General features: G+C 40.6%; 1 protein-coding gene across 9 annotated transcripts in view; it reads left to right on the forward strand.

Moving 5' to 3' along the window:
- Positions 1-18,309, forward strand: part of MICAL2 (microtubule associated monooxygenase, calponin and LIM domain containing 2) — a 151,118-nt gene that overhangs the window by 66,457 nt on the left and 66,352 nt on the right. For 4 of the 9 annotated variants that reach the window (XM_072422273.1, XM_072422280.1, XM_072422281.1 and 1 more), the window contains exons 11-22: positions 714-804; positions 900-1,047; positions 1,541-1,740; positions 2,848-2,960; positions 6,477-6,545; positions 7,509-7,658; positions 9,524-9,649; positions 10,750-11,004; positions 14,057-14,158; positions 15,472-15,606; positions 16,038-16,178; positions 17,682-17,741. In XM_072422273.1, coding sequence (XP_072278374.1) covers positions 714-804; positions 900-1,047; positions 1,541-1,740; positions 2,848-2,960; positions 6,477-6,545; positions 7,509-7,658; positions 9,524-9,649; positions 10,750-11,004; positions 14,057-14,158; positions 15,472-15,606; positions 16,038-16,178; positions 17,682-17,741 — 1,590 coding nt within the window. The other 5 variants (XM_072422278.1, XM_072422279.1, XM_072422275.1 and 2 more) reach the window with 4 other exon arrangements.

Raw genomic sequence — 18,309 nt, forward strand, 5'->3', positions numbered from 1 at the left:
TACAGTATTCAAAGATTTAGTAGACGTTGGTAAGCGTCCAACCTTGTTTCAACAAATTGTTGAAACTCCTTTCTTGTTCTGACACCCCCTATGTAAAAGGCCAACTTCATAAAGACGTGGTTTGACCAGTTTAGCATGGAGGAACTTGAGCATCGTGAAGAATTCTATAAAGAATTTGAATGCCTTGTGTCCTGGATCTTCTCATCCAACATCAGTATGTAACCTCAAATATGTTCTTTTGGCTGAACAAGCACAAATACCCACAGTCACACTCTTGTTCAAAATCTTGTTAAATGGCTTCCAATAAAGGTGGAGGCTGGGTACCCACAAAGAGACCCCAAATCTATATTATTGCCCAGGTTTTTTGTATTGGATTTCCAACAAATTCACATGTATGTATGGAGGCCAACTTTCCAACAGCCATGTAGACTTTAGATCTGATTTATTAAAGCTCTCCAAAACTGGTGAAGATAGACTATCATGGGAGAACTTGAGTGATCCAACAAACCTAAAATAGATTGAATAAATTTTTAAGAAAATTATTCCAGTTTTGTTGGATCACCAAGTTCACTCATGATAATCTTCTCCAGTCTTGTAGAGCTTTAATAAATGTTGTGCATGAAGTTGACCTTTGATTTGACCGAAGATGAACCAGCAGTAAATTTTGAATTATTTATATTTTAACTTTATCCGTGTAATATGTCTGATTGCAGGTGAGGCATCTGTACATCACAAATGAGCTGCAGGGATGTCCTTTGGAGAGAGTGAGTTCCATCAGGAGGTCGGTCAATTTAAGCCGGCATGGTAAGTGAGAGCCTAGATTTACCGTCAAGCTTTTCTCAGATTTTCTGTATTTTTCCTGAGCCTAAGCCAGTGTTCTTCTCTACTTTTACCATCAGAATCCGATATTAGACCCAACAAACTTTTAACCTGGTGTCAGAAGCAGACGGAGGGCTACCGGAATGTAAATGTCACAAACCTGACCGGCTCCTGGAGAAGCGGCTTGGCCCTGTGCGCCCTCATTCATCATTTCCGGCCAGATCTTCTGTAAGTTGCTAACAATAGGCATGTAAACCTTTCAGCATTCTTTGGTTTAATACTCTGGAGGGTCAAATAGTCTGATAGATGATATAAATGGACAGTATGAGGCTTTATGGGGATGAAAAAAATGGTGCACATTTTCATGGAAAATGGCATCACCAATAGATCTTTTCATCACAATGTCTATGGTGAACATGGAGAGTGGGAACTTCATAGGTTGGTTTTTCTAAGGTTGGTGTTATTCTGATCAAAAGGAGGAGGACAACAGTCAGTAGGAGTCCTTCCTATTTTCCCCAATGTTTGGCGACTGGCAGCATTTAGATGAACCACCTAACTACCTTCTCATAATTATGCATGGAGCCTTCAAAACCATCTATGGGTTCCTCCCAAAACCACACACTGCCCAAAATATTCTCATTCTTTCTATTACTTTTTTTTTTTGTTAATTGTACTGAATGTTGAAAACGTCTATTTTCATCTAATTCTCTCCCCAAACCAGGGACTTTGATTCTTTGAATGAGGATGATGCTGTCAGGAACAACCAGCTGGCCTTTGATATCGCGGAGAAGGAATTTGGAATCTCTCCGATGACTTCGGCCAAGGAGATGGCATCCAATGAGGAACCCGATAAGCTTAGCATGGTCCTGTACCTCTCCAAGTTCTATGAATTATTCCGAGGAACCCCGCTGAGACCTGTCGGTATGTCGCTCTGCTATGAATGCTCTGAGTTTTTTGGCTATGAAAGGTTATTTAGGATACAGCCTAAATATAGGGCCATTTACCGGTATCTGTTTTTTTCAGATCTGCTGGTTTATACCTTATAACACAGATACATCCTAAAAATCCAACTGTCCATTCAGATTCAATAGTTTATAGCACAGATACATGATAAATATCCAACTATCCATTCAAATTTGGTGATTTATAGCACAGATATAACCAAAACTTAGAGCTATTTATCCAACTTTACATCCAATGTTGCTGGTTTATAATCATAATACAGTCTAATTTTACATCCGTTGACAAACTGTCCTTTCAGAACCTTTGGTTTAAAGGCAGTACAGCCCAAATATACTCACTTTTCAAACTGTTTATCCAGAAGCTCTAGTTTATAACCTGGGTACATACAGAACTTTTTATCCAAGTGCCCTTCCAGATCCATTGGCTTATAAGGCATACGTACTAAATATAGAGCCATTTGTGCAAATGTCCACCCAGAACCAATATTTTATAGCTCAGATACAGCCTAAATATAGAGCCATTTATACCACTGTCCATCCAGAACAGTTGGTTTATATCCCAGGTACAACCTAAATATAGAACTATTTATCTAACTGTCCATCTAGAAGGGCAGGTTTATTGCCCAGATACGGTCTAAATATAGCTGCAACCTTCCAAACAACTTGATTTCATTTGAAGAATATTATTTGGTATTTTGGGGGGAAGTTGGGGTGGTTGCAATGATTTTTGACCACTTACCTATGACTTGACCTGTTCTTCTGCTTGGAAAAAGTTTAACCTTTGCTCTGAAGGAGGCCAAGAAGCCAAAAATACCCCTTAATTAAATGCCTATATATTCTAGTTAGCACCCATGCACCAGTAGTTTTCTTGAGCATATTGGGACGGTTTACATGACCCTGCCCCATTTTGAGATGTTAAGATAAATTATTAGACTGACTGCTATGTTCTAGGTTAGAAGGTGGAGTATTGTTTTGAATCTGGAATCCTGCTATAAATTCTCAGCTGCTGATAAGGTTCACCGACATTCCTACCATATGATGATCCTTTGCTTACCTTTGTTCACAGATTCCTCCCGCAAGAGCAATGAAAAGAATGGGGAAGCTTTGTCTTCAAAACCTTCAAACTTGATTTTGAACAATTACCTCAATTTAACATTACCACGAAAGCGAGTGCCAAAGGTAAAAAATGAAATAACTTTATACCTGGAATATAGAAAAATGATTTGCTTTATTACATTAGAGAGAAAATGCAACATAAGCCAAAGAGTAAGAGTAAAAAGAAAACTTTTAACTCCGATGTGGATGATGGATTCAATCTCTGCACAATTTCCTTTAGGTTTTCCTTTAATATGCTCGTTGGACGTCCTACCATGGGCATGCAGTTGTCCCACTTCATGGCCATAACAGCCTGCACTCTTTTTGAAGGCTTTGAACTAAATTGTAGAGTTCATCTGTGCAGGCTTGGACTGGCCTACTCAAGGATCAGAATAAAACCTTGGGTAATTCCTAGTGATCTATCTCCAAAATGTTATGCCATATACAGTAAGGTGATCACGTCCTGGCCCTATGATGGACCCCAGCTCTTCTTCTGCCTTACATAAATTATGGAAAACTGTTCTGATTGACCCAGCCTCTAACATCCTCTTGTTGGCCCCATTTTTCCAATCCGAACCTGTGCTTGTGGGTGTTTGTTCCCATTGTAAAATAATTGTGGGGTTGGTCACTGATGTTATAGGAGAAGATCCGGGTCCTAATTATATGTTTTATGTCATATACATTAGGAGGTCACAGCACAGCCACCTGGCCTATGGTGGACCTCTTGTTCCTTCTGCCCTAAGCTTTGCATTCTGACTGACTCACCTTCTATCTTCCTTTGGTGGCCACCATGTTCCCAGTCCGTCCCTGTGGGTATTTGTGCCCATTGACAAATTTTTGAGAAGACCTGGGTCTTAGTCGGCATTCCAATTCACCCCAAAGGTGTTCAGTAGGGTTGAGGTCAGAGCTCTGTGTAGGACACTTGAGATCCTTCATACCAAACTGATCAAACAATGTCTTCATGAAGCCAGCTTTGTACACGGGGGCCAAGTCATAGTGGAACCAAAAAGATCCTTCTCTCAAACTGGTTTGGAGAAGCACAATTGTCTAAATGTCTGCTGTAGTGTTAATCAGTGATCTTCACTGGAAATACCTGCAATTGTTTGGAGGAAAGTCAACACACCATTGCCTACTTAATATAGTCAGGTGACCACATAGCTTGGGTCATGCAGTGTGTATATACCAGTCCATTGCATGACATTGCCCAATCAGTCTGTACCCCTTATGACCAATTTATGGAACATTTTCAGTGTTCGGTTTCCAGGTTAGTCTGTATCACGTTCCATCAATGCATAGAGGGATGTATAAGTTTCTCCAGCAGGATTATATCCGACAGCTGTTGTGAGTCTTATTAAGCCTCCCATACATTGTGATTTATTGCAATATAACTTAATCCTAGAAAAATAAATCCTAGATTACTTTCCCTAGAAAGGGAGGAAACGTCCTTTTGAAATTCACATTAAACAAACGTCTGCTTGGTTCTTTTTTTACCCTCTTTGAAACACCCAGCGTAGGTCAGACGTCGAGGCGAGCAGCTCGGATGAAGAGCCTTTCATCTGACAAAGTGCACTAATGAGGGGAGATAAGTCCGAGAGTTCTCATCATGATGTCATCCCAAAAAATCCATGGTAACAAAACATTGGATTTCCACATGATGTCATGTAATTGCTGTGCATCGGACTCAATTCATATTACCTTCTGGAGTTAATTGTTCGGGACGCCATGGAACGCAGCCGATTGAGAAACCTAAGCCTTTCTTATTTTTTTTTATCCTAGAAATTACCCAGATTTATAATATGACCCGGCTCCCACCCCTTGGAATTAAACAAAAAATCAGAGTTCGGTTTGACTCCATCACGAAACGCTTATCTCATAAACTGAGTGAGACGGTCAGAAAGCTTTCCCCTCAGTCTGGCTCGCTCGTATATTCACATCTTACCCTCCACTTGAAAACACTTAAAGGTTAACACTAAAAAACACTAAAAACGCTAACACATGTCACCGTAATGTGGCCCACATGTGGGCTGAGGGGGCCAGGCAATTATTGTGGCGTCGTCCAAATAGAATTCAATACATTTTGTTGCTTCGTTTAATTCACCCGCACTTATTAACTTATTCCTTGGGTGGGACGAGAAACAGAACCGTGCCGATGTTTGTTTTCTATCAAGTAACAAATTTGTATAAAATGCAGAAGTAAGTCCAGCGCAGCCGTTATTTAAACAGAACCTTTTGTGGGGAATGGCGATCTGACTTTCTCAATCACTGATCCGGAGCAAGTATGTACCAATCAAAGTCAATACTCCTTGTCGCTCTCCCTGACTTTAAAAGTATTGAAGTCAGCAAAACTGCCAGATAAAAAGATAAAAGAAAGTATTTCTATGGACACCTAAAAAAGTCCTAAAAAGTCTTATATCAGCTTTAATACATTATTATCATTACACAGTATTTATATAGCACCAACATATTATGCAGCACTGTACAAAGTCAATAGTCTAGCTGCCCCTCAAATAAGCTCACAATCTAATATCCCTACCATAGTCATATGTCAATCATACAGTATAAGGTCAATTAGCCAAATAACCTAACTGCATGTTTTTGGAATGTGAAAGGAAACCAGAGTACCCAAAGGAAACCCACACAAACACGGGGAGAACCTGCAAACTCCATGCAGATAGTGTCCTGGCCGAGATTCTAACCTGACACCTAGGACTGCAAAGGCCAGAGTGCTAACCTCTGAGCCACCATACTGCCTATTAGATCTTTATTTTTGGAAATTAGGTTCTTCTTTATGCACTTTGGGTGCTCTGTCTGCTAATTGTGCTCCTGCAATATCACCTTACCGCACTTCCAATGCTGGCTACCTAAGCACCCATTACAACACATATTAGTCAGACACAGTCTACTTTTGTCACCTTAAGGAATTCCACTTTTGCCATTGTTGGAGTGGTTTTAAAAAGGCCGCAGGAGATCAGTGTTAGCATAGTTGTTCCTTAACATCCTTTAGTGATCCGCTGTGCTTCTTACAACGGGGAGGACAAGACAGGACTCCTCCAACTTGTCCTCCCCTCTCCATAATACAAACCCATCAGCACAGCATTCATTCAGGGACAATTCTAACTGTCATTCATCAAATTTAGCAAATGAGGCTTTTCTTTAGGCACTTGCTGTGTTCTGTCTGCCACTCGGGCTTCCAATGCTGGCTATAAGCACCCATTACAGCATATATTACTCAGACACAGTCTACTGTTGTCACCCTCTGGAATTCCTTTAGAAATGCCATTTTTGGAGTGGTTCTAAAAAGGCGACAGGAGATCGGTGTTAGCATAGCGGTTTCCCAAGGTCATTTAGTGATCCGCTGTGCCGCTAACAACTCTTTCTATGGGGAGGATTCAGCAGGACTCCTCCAGCTTATCCTCCCCTCTCCATAGAACAGAACCATCAGTACATCATTCATTTATTCAGGGACATTCACTAACAATTATTTCCATGAATTATTGCATATTTTGCATATTTGGTCATTTGAATAGTATTGTCCCTTTAAACCCTCCATGCACATGGCAGCTCATCAGAGTAAATTTCTTCTCTTTTATCCTTTTTCAGAATGAAAATAAGACAGAAGAGAATGACGTGAATAAGAGGCGAAGGAGGACGGTTCAGCTATTTGAAGAGGTCAGTGATTATTAATCGGTGATGACAGCGTCCGTATTATTACCCTGCTTGTGTGTGAGAATGCAACGTTGGCTGAGCTCTCGCCGATGTCTCACCAAAAAAACTGGGAGTTAGTAGCAGCTGGAGCTTATTACTGCAAATTGCCCATTCAGAGTAATATTATCCATCCTCTCCCATTCATCATGAAATGGAGAAATTATTACCCGGGACCACGCCGGGATTTAGCCCTTCCTAATATATACCATGTATATACAGCAGCAGCTGTGTCTTATCCGGAGTCTGGAGGGCTACTGTTGTCTTCTGTACATTCCTGCTCAGGCATTTTGTATTACCCCCTTTTATTTTAAAACTATAGAACAAGTAAAGGGGCCAATGAACGTAAACAATACAGAATTCCAATGCAGCATCCATAGATTTGTGCACAGATGCCGGTTATGTTTGTGCACTAGGTTACAGAGATGAAAAAAAGGGGAAATGTTCTGCATTCAAAACATACTTCCTTTCAAGGGTGACAACTCTGCTCCTCCATGTATACAAGCAATGAGTGTTGTCACCCAAGGACAGGAAATGTATTAATGCCGGAACACCAGGTGAAAGAGAATCCATCCTCCATATTCAAGCACTGTGAAGCAGCAACAAATTTAGTTCTAATTCTCGGATACACTTCAAGCTTTTCCTCCGGGGTGAAGAATTCATGACAACAATGGGCCCTTAGAGAGCATTTTTTAACTTAGTCTGAAGTATTCTTCATGTTACTTGAACATGGCATCATTGATTTACAGCTATGAGAAGTGTTCTAAGGCTTTCGGAATGTCTGGTATGCATGGAGAGACTTTAGCCGGATCACTTGTGTCTCCTTCCATGTCTGGTGCTCTGGAGGGGCATTTTTCTGGGGGGTAGTAGGACAGGTAAGAAGGTTTAGTAGATGTCAATGTCAGAATGTCTCATGTATTGTTTTGACAGGCAAGAAATTTTGTAAGTGAAGGCAATGGATCCGGGAGTGAATGCAGCGACACCAAGGAGGTCATCAACCAGAACAAAGTCCGGTCAATGGCTACCCAGTTGCTGGCCAAGTTTGAAGAAAATGCACCAAATACATCCATTCGGAGACAGGTAGGAATCTGAGACCCTACAAGAGGTGATTTACAGCCAGTGACGGGAGGTGCCGGGGCCGCACGGTGGCTTAATGGTTAGCACCCCCCACTTGCAGCACAAGAGTCCCAGAAGTCACTCCTAAAATAAAAATTATATCTGGGGAGTTATGAGGTCATTCCTGGAACATATACCTCAGTCATTCAAAATTTTTACCCCTTAGGAACCATAGAAATACTTTTTTTTAATAATTTTAATTTTTTTAATTTAATAATTTCTAACATCTGTTAGATCCACTTTTTGCAGAATCAATGGGAGAAAAAACCTCCTAAATTGGTTGTCAGTGAAAAGAATGCCCCCTATAGTGGTGGTCAGAAGAACATCTGTAGAGACACCTAAAACATCAGCAGAGTAATGCAGTTGGCTTTACCGTGTGGCCTTTGGCCTCAGAACTATGCAGAGGTCATCAAATGAGAGGTCAATCAGCCACAGTTTAGGAAACCCCTAACGACCTCTAAAGGATTATTGGGGTTCCATTGAACCCTGGTTGAGAATGGCCGATAAAACCTATGGAGTGGTGATGTCACTCTTACATTTGGGAAATGGCAGTGTACCTGCAGTAATACATAACTTTTATCTGAAGGGCGGTGATGTCAGTCTTGTAAAGTATTTGGAAAATAAAACCAATGGTGCTTCTTGGCACACCATTAAACCATGGATACAATTTGTGTAATATGCTCACCATATCTTATGGCCGGGATAGCACTATAAGTGCACCATGACAGCTATCGCCCTTAATATATAATATCAGCTTTTTAGCAACCCACCCTACATGCTCCTATGTAGAAATTTCATCCCACAAATGAAAATAATCATTCCTGGGTGTAAACATAACGAATTTGTTATAATATGCAGGCTGCACCCCATTATAAAGAAGATCACCTGACCCAGTCATTGGGTAAAGAATTCACATCAATCACCACACGGTTGGGTAGCATGTTGAAGCCGATCTCATTAAAAGATCACAACTGAGAGATCCCATTTTCATCCGACACGTTTCTGCATAGCCATTGCTCCCCCATCAGGGTCTCGATGAAATTCTTGCTCCGAAACGCGTCAGTTCTAATAAAATTAATTTTAAAGAACTGAAGCTTTGATTTTGGTCTTTCAATCGGATCTGCTTCTACATTCTATCCTGGGACAAGAGCATTTTTACATACTTCCTGTGATTTCTCAGCCTGTGATTGGACTTCTCCTCTGTATTCCGGCCTTATCTCTCACTTCTCTTATCCCTCTAAGCCCTCACTGACACATTTGTCATATTTAAGCTTCTCAATCAATGGAAACTTTATGTTTTAATTTTGGGTTATAATGGATTACACTCAAACACCTGGTGTTTTCCTGGGCTGTCAATTCCCCCCTTTGGGGCGACCCCTGCAGTGACATCATTCCAGGTGCCAACACACCTGCCATTGGTGTGACTGATGTGCCATAATGAGTGACAGCCGTGATGTCATCCGTGTGAAACACTGACATGTCTTCAGGTTCTTATAGATGGATTAGCACAGACGGGGAACGCTGATGAGACAAAAGGTGCAAAAAATATTGGACACGCCTTTGTATTCTCTATTCTAGGCATGCATTGTGTAATTTTTAATTGATTTTATTCAGATTTACTCATAAAGCAGTAAATCTGACATTCACCAAACGTTCTCTAGATTCACTGCTTTATAACTAGACCTCAATATTCAGACTTTGTGAAGAACTGTCTATAAACTCAGATTAACCGTCATTCCTGCCTCATTCTTGTTCTCACCTCCGCTAACCTTTTCTCTCCATTTTCTGCTGTTACATTTTTTTTTTTTACCGTTGCATTCATTGTGAAGGCTTTACCCCTCTCTGATAATTCCGCACCAGAGCCTCCCCCCTGTGACCCGCCTCCCGTTAACCCTCGCTTTGCTAAACCGCAGGACCCGCCCCCTCCTCCCGCGCAGCCACCGCCGACAAGACAGGTATGGCGCCCGGCATTTGTTACCAGTGAGCAATGTAATGGATGAGCATGGGAGGGCAGAGGTTCCCGTTGGATAAATTGTCGTCCGGAGTTGGTTCTTCTGCCACAAACTATTAGAAGTTTTAGCTTCAGTTGTGAAAAATTAGTAGGAGAGTTTTGGGGCAAAGTTTTTAAAGCAAATAAATTGTATTGAATGGAGGATTTTCCTAGGGGCTTGTTCACACGGGTGGTTACAGCTTACTGGATGCCCTATTTACCCTATAGAGGACGGAGCAGTAAAGAAACCATATTCCAGCCTTGAGTTTGCCATGCACAACACATCGAGGGGTAAAGGAAGAAGAAACATGCCATTTCTCTTGCTCCTCTTCTTGCCAATTGGTAAATAATGGTTCCAAACCACGTAGCAAGAGTTTGAAGAGTGTTCCCATTCAATCCATGGAAGTAGTTGATCTGTGCACTTTAGTGAACCACCATCATAAGGCAGAACTGCACCGCAATGGCACCACCTACTGAAAAGTCTTTTCACCATTTATTTTACTTAAATGAGGGGGGTTTTGTGGTTATTGGTTTAAGTTAGTTTAAACAAATGAAGTGAAACAATAGTAAATCGTTTTCTCAAACGGTTCAAAACCATCCGTGTAAACAAGACCCGAGGGCTTCACTCCAACTCTGGATAAAGTAGGGAAGTTTTAGAACCTCGGCTATTTTTGTTGGTTGCTAATTGTTGGAGTGTCTGCCACCTTCTTTGTCATTTTGACACCCCATATACAGGGTGTCACCAAGCAGGAAAAATCTTTCCGGTGGGTATATAGATGATTACAAATATTTTGCTAGATGGTGCAACCAATCCATAATTTAGAACTAGTTGAGCTTCAAGTAAATTCCAATGTCCTTTAGAAGAGGACATCTCCCAGGGCACAGGGGTACAGAAGTTGGGCACAGAGTTTTGGCTAATGGAATAGGGGGCGCAGAGTTTAGCTAGTTAGAGAGGGGTGACTGTTGAACTGAATATATTGGTTGACCCAGTGGTTGTTGGCATGCGGTGCATGGTGTTCGGCCTCTAAAGACAGGACCCAACTTTTCATTCCCAGTATCTCCCAGTTTCAGGCGATAGCTAGGACTTCTCCAGTAGTCAGACCGCCACCTCTGCCACCGATGCCTACTGCCGCTCCTGTGACCAGGTTGAGGGCTGCAGGGACCGCCCTCAGGGAGCTGGACCCACCTGCGAGGAGACAGTCGAGGGAAGAGCGCCCCTCCAGCCCAGTAGAGGACTCTATCAGCGCCACCTGTCCTTCTGCTCTTCTGCTGACCGGCATTTTAGAACGTCTGCAGCAAATCGAGGAGAAGGCCCAGCAGGTGATAAAGCCGACCTATTCACTTACCAGGCCAGGTCAAGAGTAGTACATCTGTGGGTAAAAATACCAACCTTGAAGGCTGATCCAAGCCCTAAATAGATATCATTTATTTCATTAGGTATCATATACATTTTCATTTTTTCATATAATAGAGGTTTTTAACTTTTTTTTTCTTCCTTTTCACAACCCCGTGCTGCTGATCTCTGCTTCTTTTCCACATACATTCACTCCAACATAAGCTGCATATCATGGCTTGCAAATCTATCAGAAAGGGTCTGTCCCATTACAAACAATAGCAAACAATAGACTCTGATCTGTAATTATTGGTTACCAAAAACCTTGTGATCTTTGCCTATGCCAAGCTATTTAGCAGCAGTTTTTGTTTAATTTTTTTTTGTAGCACTTTTTACTCAAATTTATTCTGGTCGATTATTCCAACATGAACCCCAATGGTTCATATGAAGCATACGTTTCAGTGACAGGTCCTCTTTATTGTTGCTTTTTTTATATTTTTACCCAGGATAGTACTACTCTTAACTTATTCCTAGCATGATACTCCACAACAAACCTAAATCAAAAAGATGACTAATATTCATGTAATATTCTAGCATTTACAAGCCATGTATGTAAAAGCTATCATGGCCACAAAAAGGGCCAACTAAGAAATTTGGCATTCAAGGAACATTGAGCCGTTCTGAATATTTAGGTTAGCTACCATTTAAGGCTGAAGCAGGCTTTCTCATTGGTTCCTTATGGGTCAGGAGCTCTAAAGTTTATTCTGCTCAATAGAAATATTCGGCTGCTCACATCCTTCAAGCTGGGATTGGATTCCCATTGACATCAATGGGACTTCCAATCTATATGTTACAAATTACAAGGTTTGCAACTTGAAGGCAAGCAACAACCCACTGGCCTTTTAAGATATTCACTTACTTCTAGTGTTGGATAACACCTTTGTGTACTCATCATGTATGAATATACAGTTGACTTTCAAAAATCCGGCAACCTCCGCACCCGAGGAGTGTTGGATTTTTGAAAATTCCGGATTTTTGAAAGTTATACTTATCTCCACACACAGGCCAGCCTTCCTCTCGTAGCACCCGCGGACATCTGACATCTAGCAAGCAAGATCTAACAGTTGTTTCTGGAGAACAAGCGCCATCAAAACATAAGTGGCCAAACAGTGTACTACAGTTCCTGTATTGAAAATGCAATCTGAAATTCATTCCTGAAAAAATTGAAAGAAACGGAACAATGGCAGATTTACGATTGTCAACTGTATTAGGTTCTTGTCTTCTAAGCATCATTCGACTGGTCAGATGATTGTGCTTCCATACCCCGTGGTCTATTCTTTAGTATTGATCTGTGTATCTGATCAGTCTATATGTATAGTTAATTGATCTCACAATTAATACACATAAGCTTATGTGCTCCAAATTTCATTGAACAGAAATCGAGTGTACCAAGACCCTTTAGATACTTGTACGATCAACCTATGTTTCCCACATGACAGGTCGAGGTTCATTCCATTCTACGCTCGATTTTTTAGTCGATCAAATTCAGAAATAATGAATCAATTAAAAGGTTAACCCATGAATGTCCAGTTTAAATGGAGCAACTAATAAAAATACAGGAACTTTAAGTTCGTTAGAACTTGGATACAATTGGCTATGGATCATTTAAATATATGATATCTGAGAAAGATGCCAAATGAGCATCACTGACTATCTGATGGTCGATGCTGAACAGTAACCTGCAAAGCTGCAACATGAGAATTGTTGAGGAAGATCCAAGATTAGGAGACACTGGTGAGACTTATTGAACCTAAAATGAATGATAACCTCAAGTAATAAGCGGGAGAGTTTGCTAATTAAAAGGAACCATTTCAATGAATGATTCTATATTCTATAATCATATCCAAACTTTCTCATACATGCTTGTGCACCATTTATATATCTGTTGCATCATGATAATTAGTTGATTGAGCCTACTGGCCCTTTAACATCATTCTTTTGGCATGCCGTGACCATCACCTGCACCATCAATGCTTTTCCACTAACCAATAAAACTTTTCATTCAATATTCAGATTCACAGAGCACAGCTCTCAGTGTTCCATTAAAGAATTGTTCATATGGCTTCTTTGGGAACCTTAACAAGGAGATCTGGAGTAATGTTTGTACATGGAACATCCAAATGTAAAAATCACTCTGTGGCCTGGTTGTCACTGATTGGAACATGTGCACCAATTTTATTTCCGCTCCCTAGGTGTGGCTGCTCCTCCTTAGCAGGGGAGAAGTTGGGTGGCTCTAAATTTTGGGCACAATGGTAGTTTTCCTTGCTGTGCTCCTGCATGGGCTGTGCTGTCATTAACATGATGTAGACAATGGTGTTGGTGGACACACGTGTACTTGTTGTAATGTCAGATATCAGAGCTGCATGTCAGCTCTCTAGTGCAAGAAAGGCAAGGTGAGAATGTGAATAGTTTAGAAATTCAATAGCAATATTAGGTGGATTGTCACTTTAATAGTCAGCAAGGGGTTAATACTTCTGTTACCAAGCACTGCTTTGCCCAATGATCACTGTGCACTGTGGCTTTAGTAAATCAGCCTGTGGTTGGTCATGTGACCTGTGCCGACTTTCTGCCACTTGCATGTCCACGGTGTTTTCCAGACACATTCCAGTGCAAAAAAAATCTGATGTTAATCAGCATTACAGAACAGACGAATATTAATTATTTAATATTAATGATGGTAATAATTATCAATCACTATTAGCGATGAGCAAAACCGGGCCTGGAAATAGGCAGCCCTGATTGGCCAATCTGCCACGAATTGTACCACCTGCAAATCACAATTGTTCCTGATGTTCTCGGGGGGATCAGACGGGTGAATAATAAATTGTCATATCAGGATCTCTCCTAATGGGATCAGCAATCCACGATAGCAGCATATTTCTTTTGCACTGGTTCCGTGTCTCCATCTGTCTTTCTCTGTATTCTCCTTTCATTTTTCTCTCTTTTCTCCTTTTTACTGCCTTTCTCTTCCACCTGCAGAAAAGGGCTCAGGCTTTAGCCATAAGGGATTTCCATAAAAAGAATATTAGGGAGAAGGCGGCGCACTTGGCGTCTATGTTTGGCTGCTCTGACCTCCCGCAGGTGAATATTCCGGAGTGTGTCACTCGTTATCATCCATCAAATACATTGTACCCAGCATCTGATCACAAAATATATTGATAAGGAATGGTCACCTATTGTTATTAGACAGAGAGATTTTATTATTAGTTATTAGTTGTTCACCATTGGGAAAATTTATCTCACTTCCTGTCCGTTGTGACACCAACACGTTTCGGCAAGACACGAAAGCAGACAATTAAAAAAAAAAAAAACTCTCATTTTTTATCTACCATCAATTTCTGCCCTTGCAGGAAGTGAAGGAAATTCACCCCAATGGCAACATAGACCACTATAAAATTTGGTGCTGCTAAACAAGCTACAAAACAAGTGGGAGTTCAGTTTTATCTGTTTCTGACCGGCACCTAAAATCACATGACAAGATAACTCTGCATGCCCTCGGGGGCGGTGCACCTCTTCTTGGGTCTGCATTGTGGAAGGGGCCATTGAGCTCAGTGCTGCCATCCAAAGTGGCTTTTAGAGGAGGCTTTTTAGGTATAAAGAATATGGGGCAAATCCAATTTTTTTTATGGAGTTGACTTTAAAAACAAGTATGATTTTGCTGTTCTACGTTTGATGTGCGTTCTAGAAATAAACGCCCGTAGACGTTTTCCTTTATGCTGACCAGAAGTGGAGAGTTCCAACCAAAAAGTAGACATCAACTTTTCGCCAAAGCTGGCACTGGATTAGTTGGTGGCAGCTTACTTTCATATATTTGGACGTTCGTAATCCAAATTGCCTGAAAGTGGCGTCAGATATATTAGCTATAATATAATCTAAAGAAAATATTTATTCCAAAACCGTTCTGCACACCAAGCTGGGGGGTCGCAGGGAATGGCCAACACTCCATACATTATTTCTATACAACACACCGTCACAACAATGACCGTGACACAATGCACTGATCTCACTCCGTCTATACAGACGCATTGTCAGCTGTTTCTAGAATGATTACCATATTTCCACTATCACAGTTTTTGTTTTTTCTTCATTAACTGTTAAACTTTATCAGTGTTTATATTAGCTGAAAACTCAATGGGGTGTTGGGAAACTGAGCACAACTAACCCACATGTGTGGGTCTTTATGTCTCTTCATGTGTGGAAACTTAAATGCAACCCCTTATGTATGTATAATGAGCTAGCAGTTTAACTAAAACGTTTTTAATGTAAGACTGTCAGATATTTTGATTTCCATCCTGTATTTACCTGTTTGGTCAAGGTTCTGCCTTATGTTAATTCTATATCTTAAAAATTATGTTTTTTTTAATATTCTGTTGTATCGCTTCTGCTCTGTACAGGATAAACTTTCTGCTCCCCGCTTACCTCGTTTTCCTTCTAAAATCCCTTTCTATGTCCCCGGAGTTCCTGACTTCTCTACCCCTTCATCTCCATCTGCCACTGACTCCGCTCCCAACATTGCTCAGTCTACAGAGGTAACGCAGTGTGCCCATGTGTAATAATAACACATTAGCTGAAACCATATCTAAGCCAAAGCTTTTTTTAAATATTATTTTGATTGGAGACAGGAAGATTTAAAACCTGCATCTTTTTTTTTGTGAAGTATAAAAGTGACCTGAAGAGAAAAAGTTTTGGCTTCGGATAGAGGTAAAGTGTGACATGCATTCTTTAGGTATATATAAAGTGATATTTTACATCATATATCATATGATAGATATACTTAATTTTCTACTAAACCAAACATTTCCCTTGCTAGTTGCTTATTGTTCTGTAGAAGTCTCTTAGTTTTGTTTCAGCATTCACTTTTATGTATTCTTGCACCTCTCATCTGTTACTTTACTTTTCTTGGTTTATTTTTACATATGTTTGGATATAATTATTTTTCTGTCTCCTCTGCTCTATACAGAATCATCTCCTTTCTCCTGATTTATCTCCTCTCTCCTCTCCGATCCCTTTCTATGACCCTCCTGCTTCACCTCCTCCTTTATCTCCATCTTCCGCTGTCTCCTTCCACTGCGATGCTCAATCTAAGAAGCTTCTGCAGCATGTAAGTCCAATTCTGGTTCTGGTACACAGTCTCCATATCTATGTTCTATTACTTCTATGTCTATCTTCTGTTTCTATTGTTCTTTTCATCCCGGCCAAGCCCCCAACTGCATGTACGGGAATCACATGGAAAGGAAATATCTACCTTTGAATTCTTTTCCATTCTATTATATCATTTTTCTTTGCCTTTAGATAACTTAACTCTTTTAACTTTTAATATTATATGATTTGCTGGGGATATCAGAGCCCCAAATACCCCTCCACTTCCACAGCAGAATAGCTCCTTTATTAAGCCCTTTGCTGTACGATGTCACAGGTTCAACACCGAGCAATGTATAGATTATTATTATTATCATCTTGTATTTATATAGCGCCAGCATTTTACGCAGCACTTTACTAAGTCCATTGTGATGTGAACAGACGAGCTTTTCTATTTCTACCTAAGGTTTAACTTGAGTGGTAGAAAGCTGCATCTACACAAAGTAAAAGTATTGTCTTCCCGCACAATCCAATTGTGACGGCTCAGAGACGGGAAGATGGACCATGTGGCTGCTTTCCATGGCTGCTTTGAGCTTCTTCTTACATAATAGAGATTCTCACTTATTTAATACACTGAGAAAATATGTGGATTTGTTGTGTAAGCACTCAGAGAAGTGGATCTGCACACAAAGACCGTATTGTGCTCAAGAAATTCTACTTTACCCTTTAACTCACTGTCTGCTTAGATATATCTATATGTATGTACACCACAGGGATCAATAAATAAAATTAGACAGATGGATGGGTAGATGAATGGATAGATTGATAATTAGACCCAGTAGATAATTAGATACAGTGGATAGATTGATGGACAGATTGATATTAATATTAATAATAAACTGTATTTATGTAGTGCCAACATATTACGCAGTACTGTACAATATAAATAGGCTTGCCAATGACAGACAAATACAAACCAACACAGGAGGAAGATAGGACTAAAGATCCTACAATCTAAAGGATGGGGTAATAGGACACAATGGTAGGAGGGATATATAAATGGATAGAGATCATTTGCTCCCTATATTATATTCCTATCATCCTCTGTATGACCTGGAATGATAGGAGGGGGAGTGCCGGGATGAACCATTGGGATGAACCATTGGGATGAGCCATTGGGATGAACCATTGGGATGAGCCATTGGGATGAGCCATTAATCACCACCAATCTATAGCTGAGCCTCTCTGCAGGTCATAAATTAAAGCTGTGACAGATTCATATTTCAAGCACTAGTAGGACAAGACATAATAATGGGCAAAGTTCAGTTTGGCATTAGTGGCCAGGGTATGGGGTTCATGTAGAAATAAGGACAGGGTGGGGAAATGGTGTTATGTTGTAAATGTATTATATAACTTGGGACATTTGGGACTAAATACAGAATATTAAGAGATGTAACGTCCTGTCTGTGGATATTATACCTGTCTGTTAAGGGTTTTCATTTATCCTGTGTTCCCTCCAATCCAGAGAACAACCAATGGTGAAGCCACAATTAGGCGCAGCTTGTTTTTCCCTGACCCAGGCCAGGTACTGAATGGATCATGCATGGCTCTGAATAATGTGCATGGCCAATATTTGTTCTTCTAATCCAGCCCGGTTCTCCTGCAAAGCTATAACACCTTCTGCCCATCATCTCTCAGCTCTTCCACAACAGCTGCATTTAGTTATGGGGCTTGCAGTGGCCCAGAAAGAATTAAATAGCTTTCAGCGAACCTTACAGGGTATAATAATGGTCTTTTAATCCTATATGTGAGCACTCCGCAGCAGGATCTTTGCTGGCCCATTGTGTTTGTGTAAAGTTTATATAGACTCGTATCTTACTGTTCAATCAGGAAACACGACTTTCCTCTGAAGGCTGCTTCACATCCCGAATGCAAATTAAAATTCAATGAACAAAGGCGTTTAGTACATAAGGAGGAATGTGACTTACAGCTGACAATTGCATTCGGTTTTATTCTCAGCTGAAGCCGGTGTATCTCTGATTAATGTGCATGGTCAATAATTGTACTTCAGGTGCCACATGTTCTTTTATATCTAGAGTGCCATCAAAAAGCAGTTTACTTGCCCCATCCTTTACTGTACTTACCCTGGGGCT

This window comes from Pyxicephalus adspersus, chromosome 9, assembly GCF_032062135.1.
Source record: "Pyxicephalus adspersus chromosome 9, UCB_Pads_2.0, whole genome shotgun sequence".
Classification (NCBI taxonomy): Eukaryota; Metazoa; Chordata; class Amphibia; order Anura; family Pyxicephalidae; genus Pyxicephalus; species Pyxicephalus adspersus.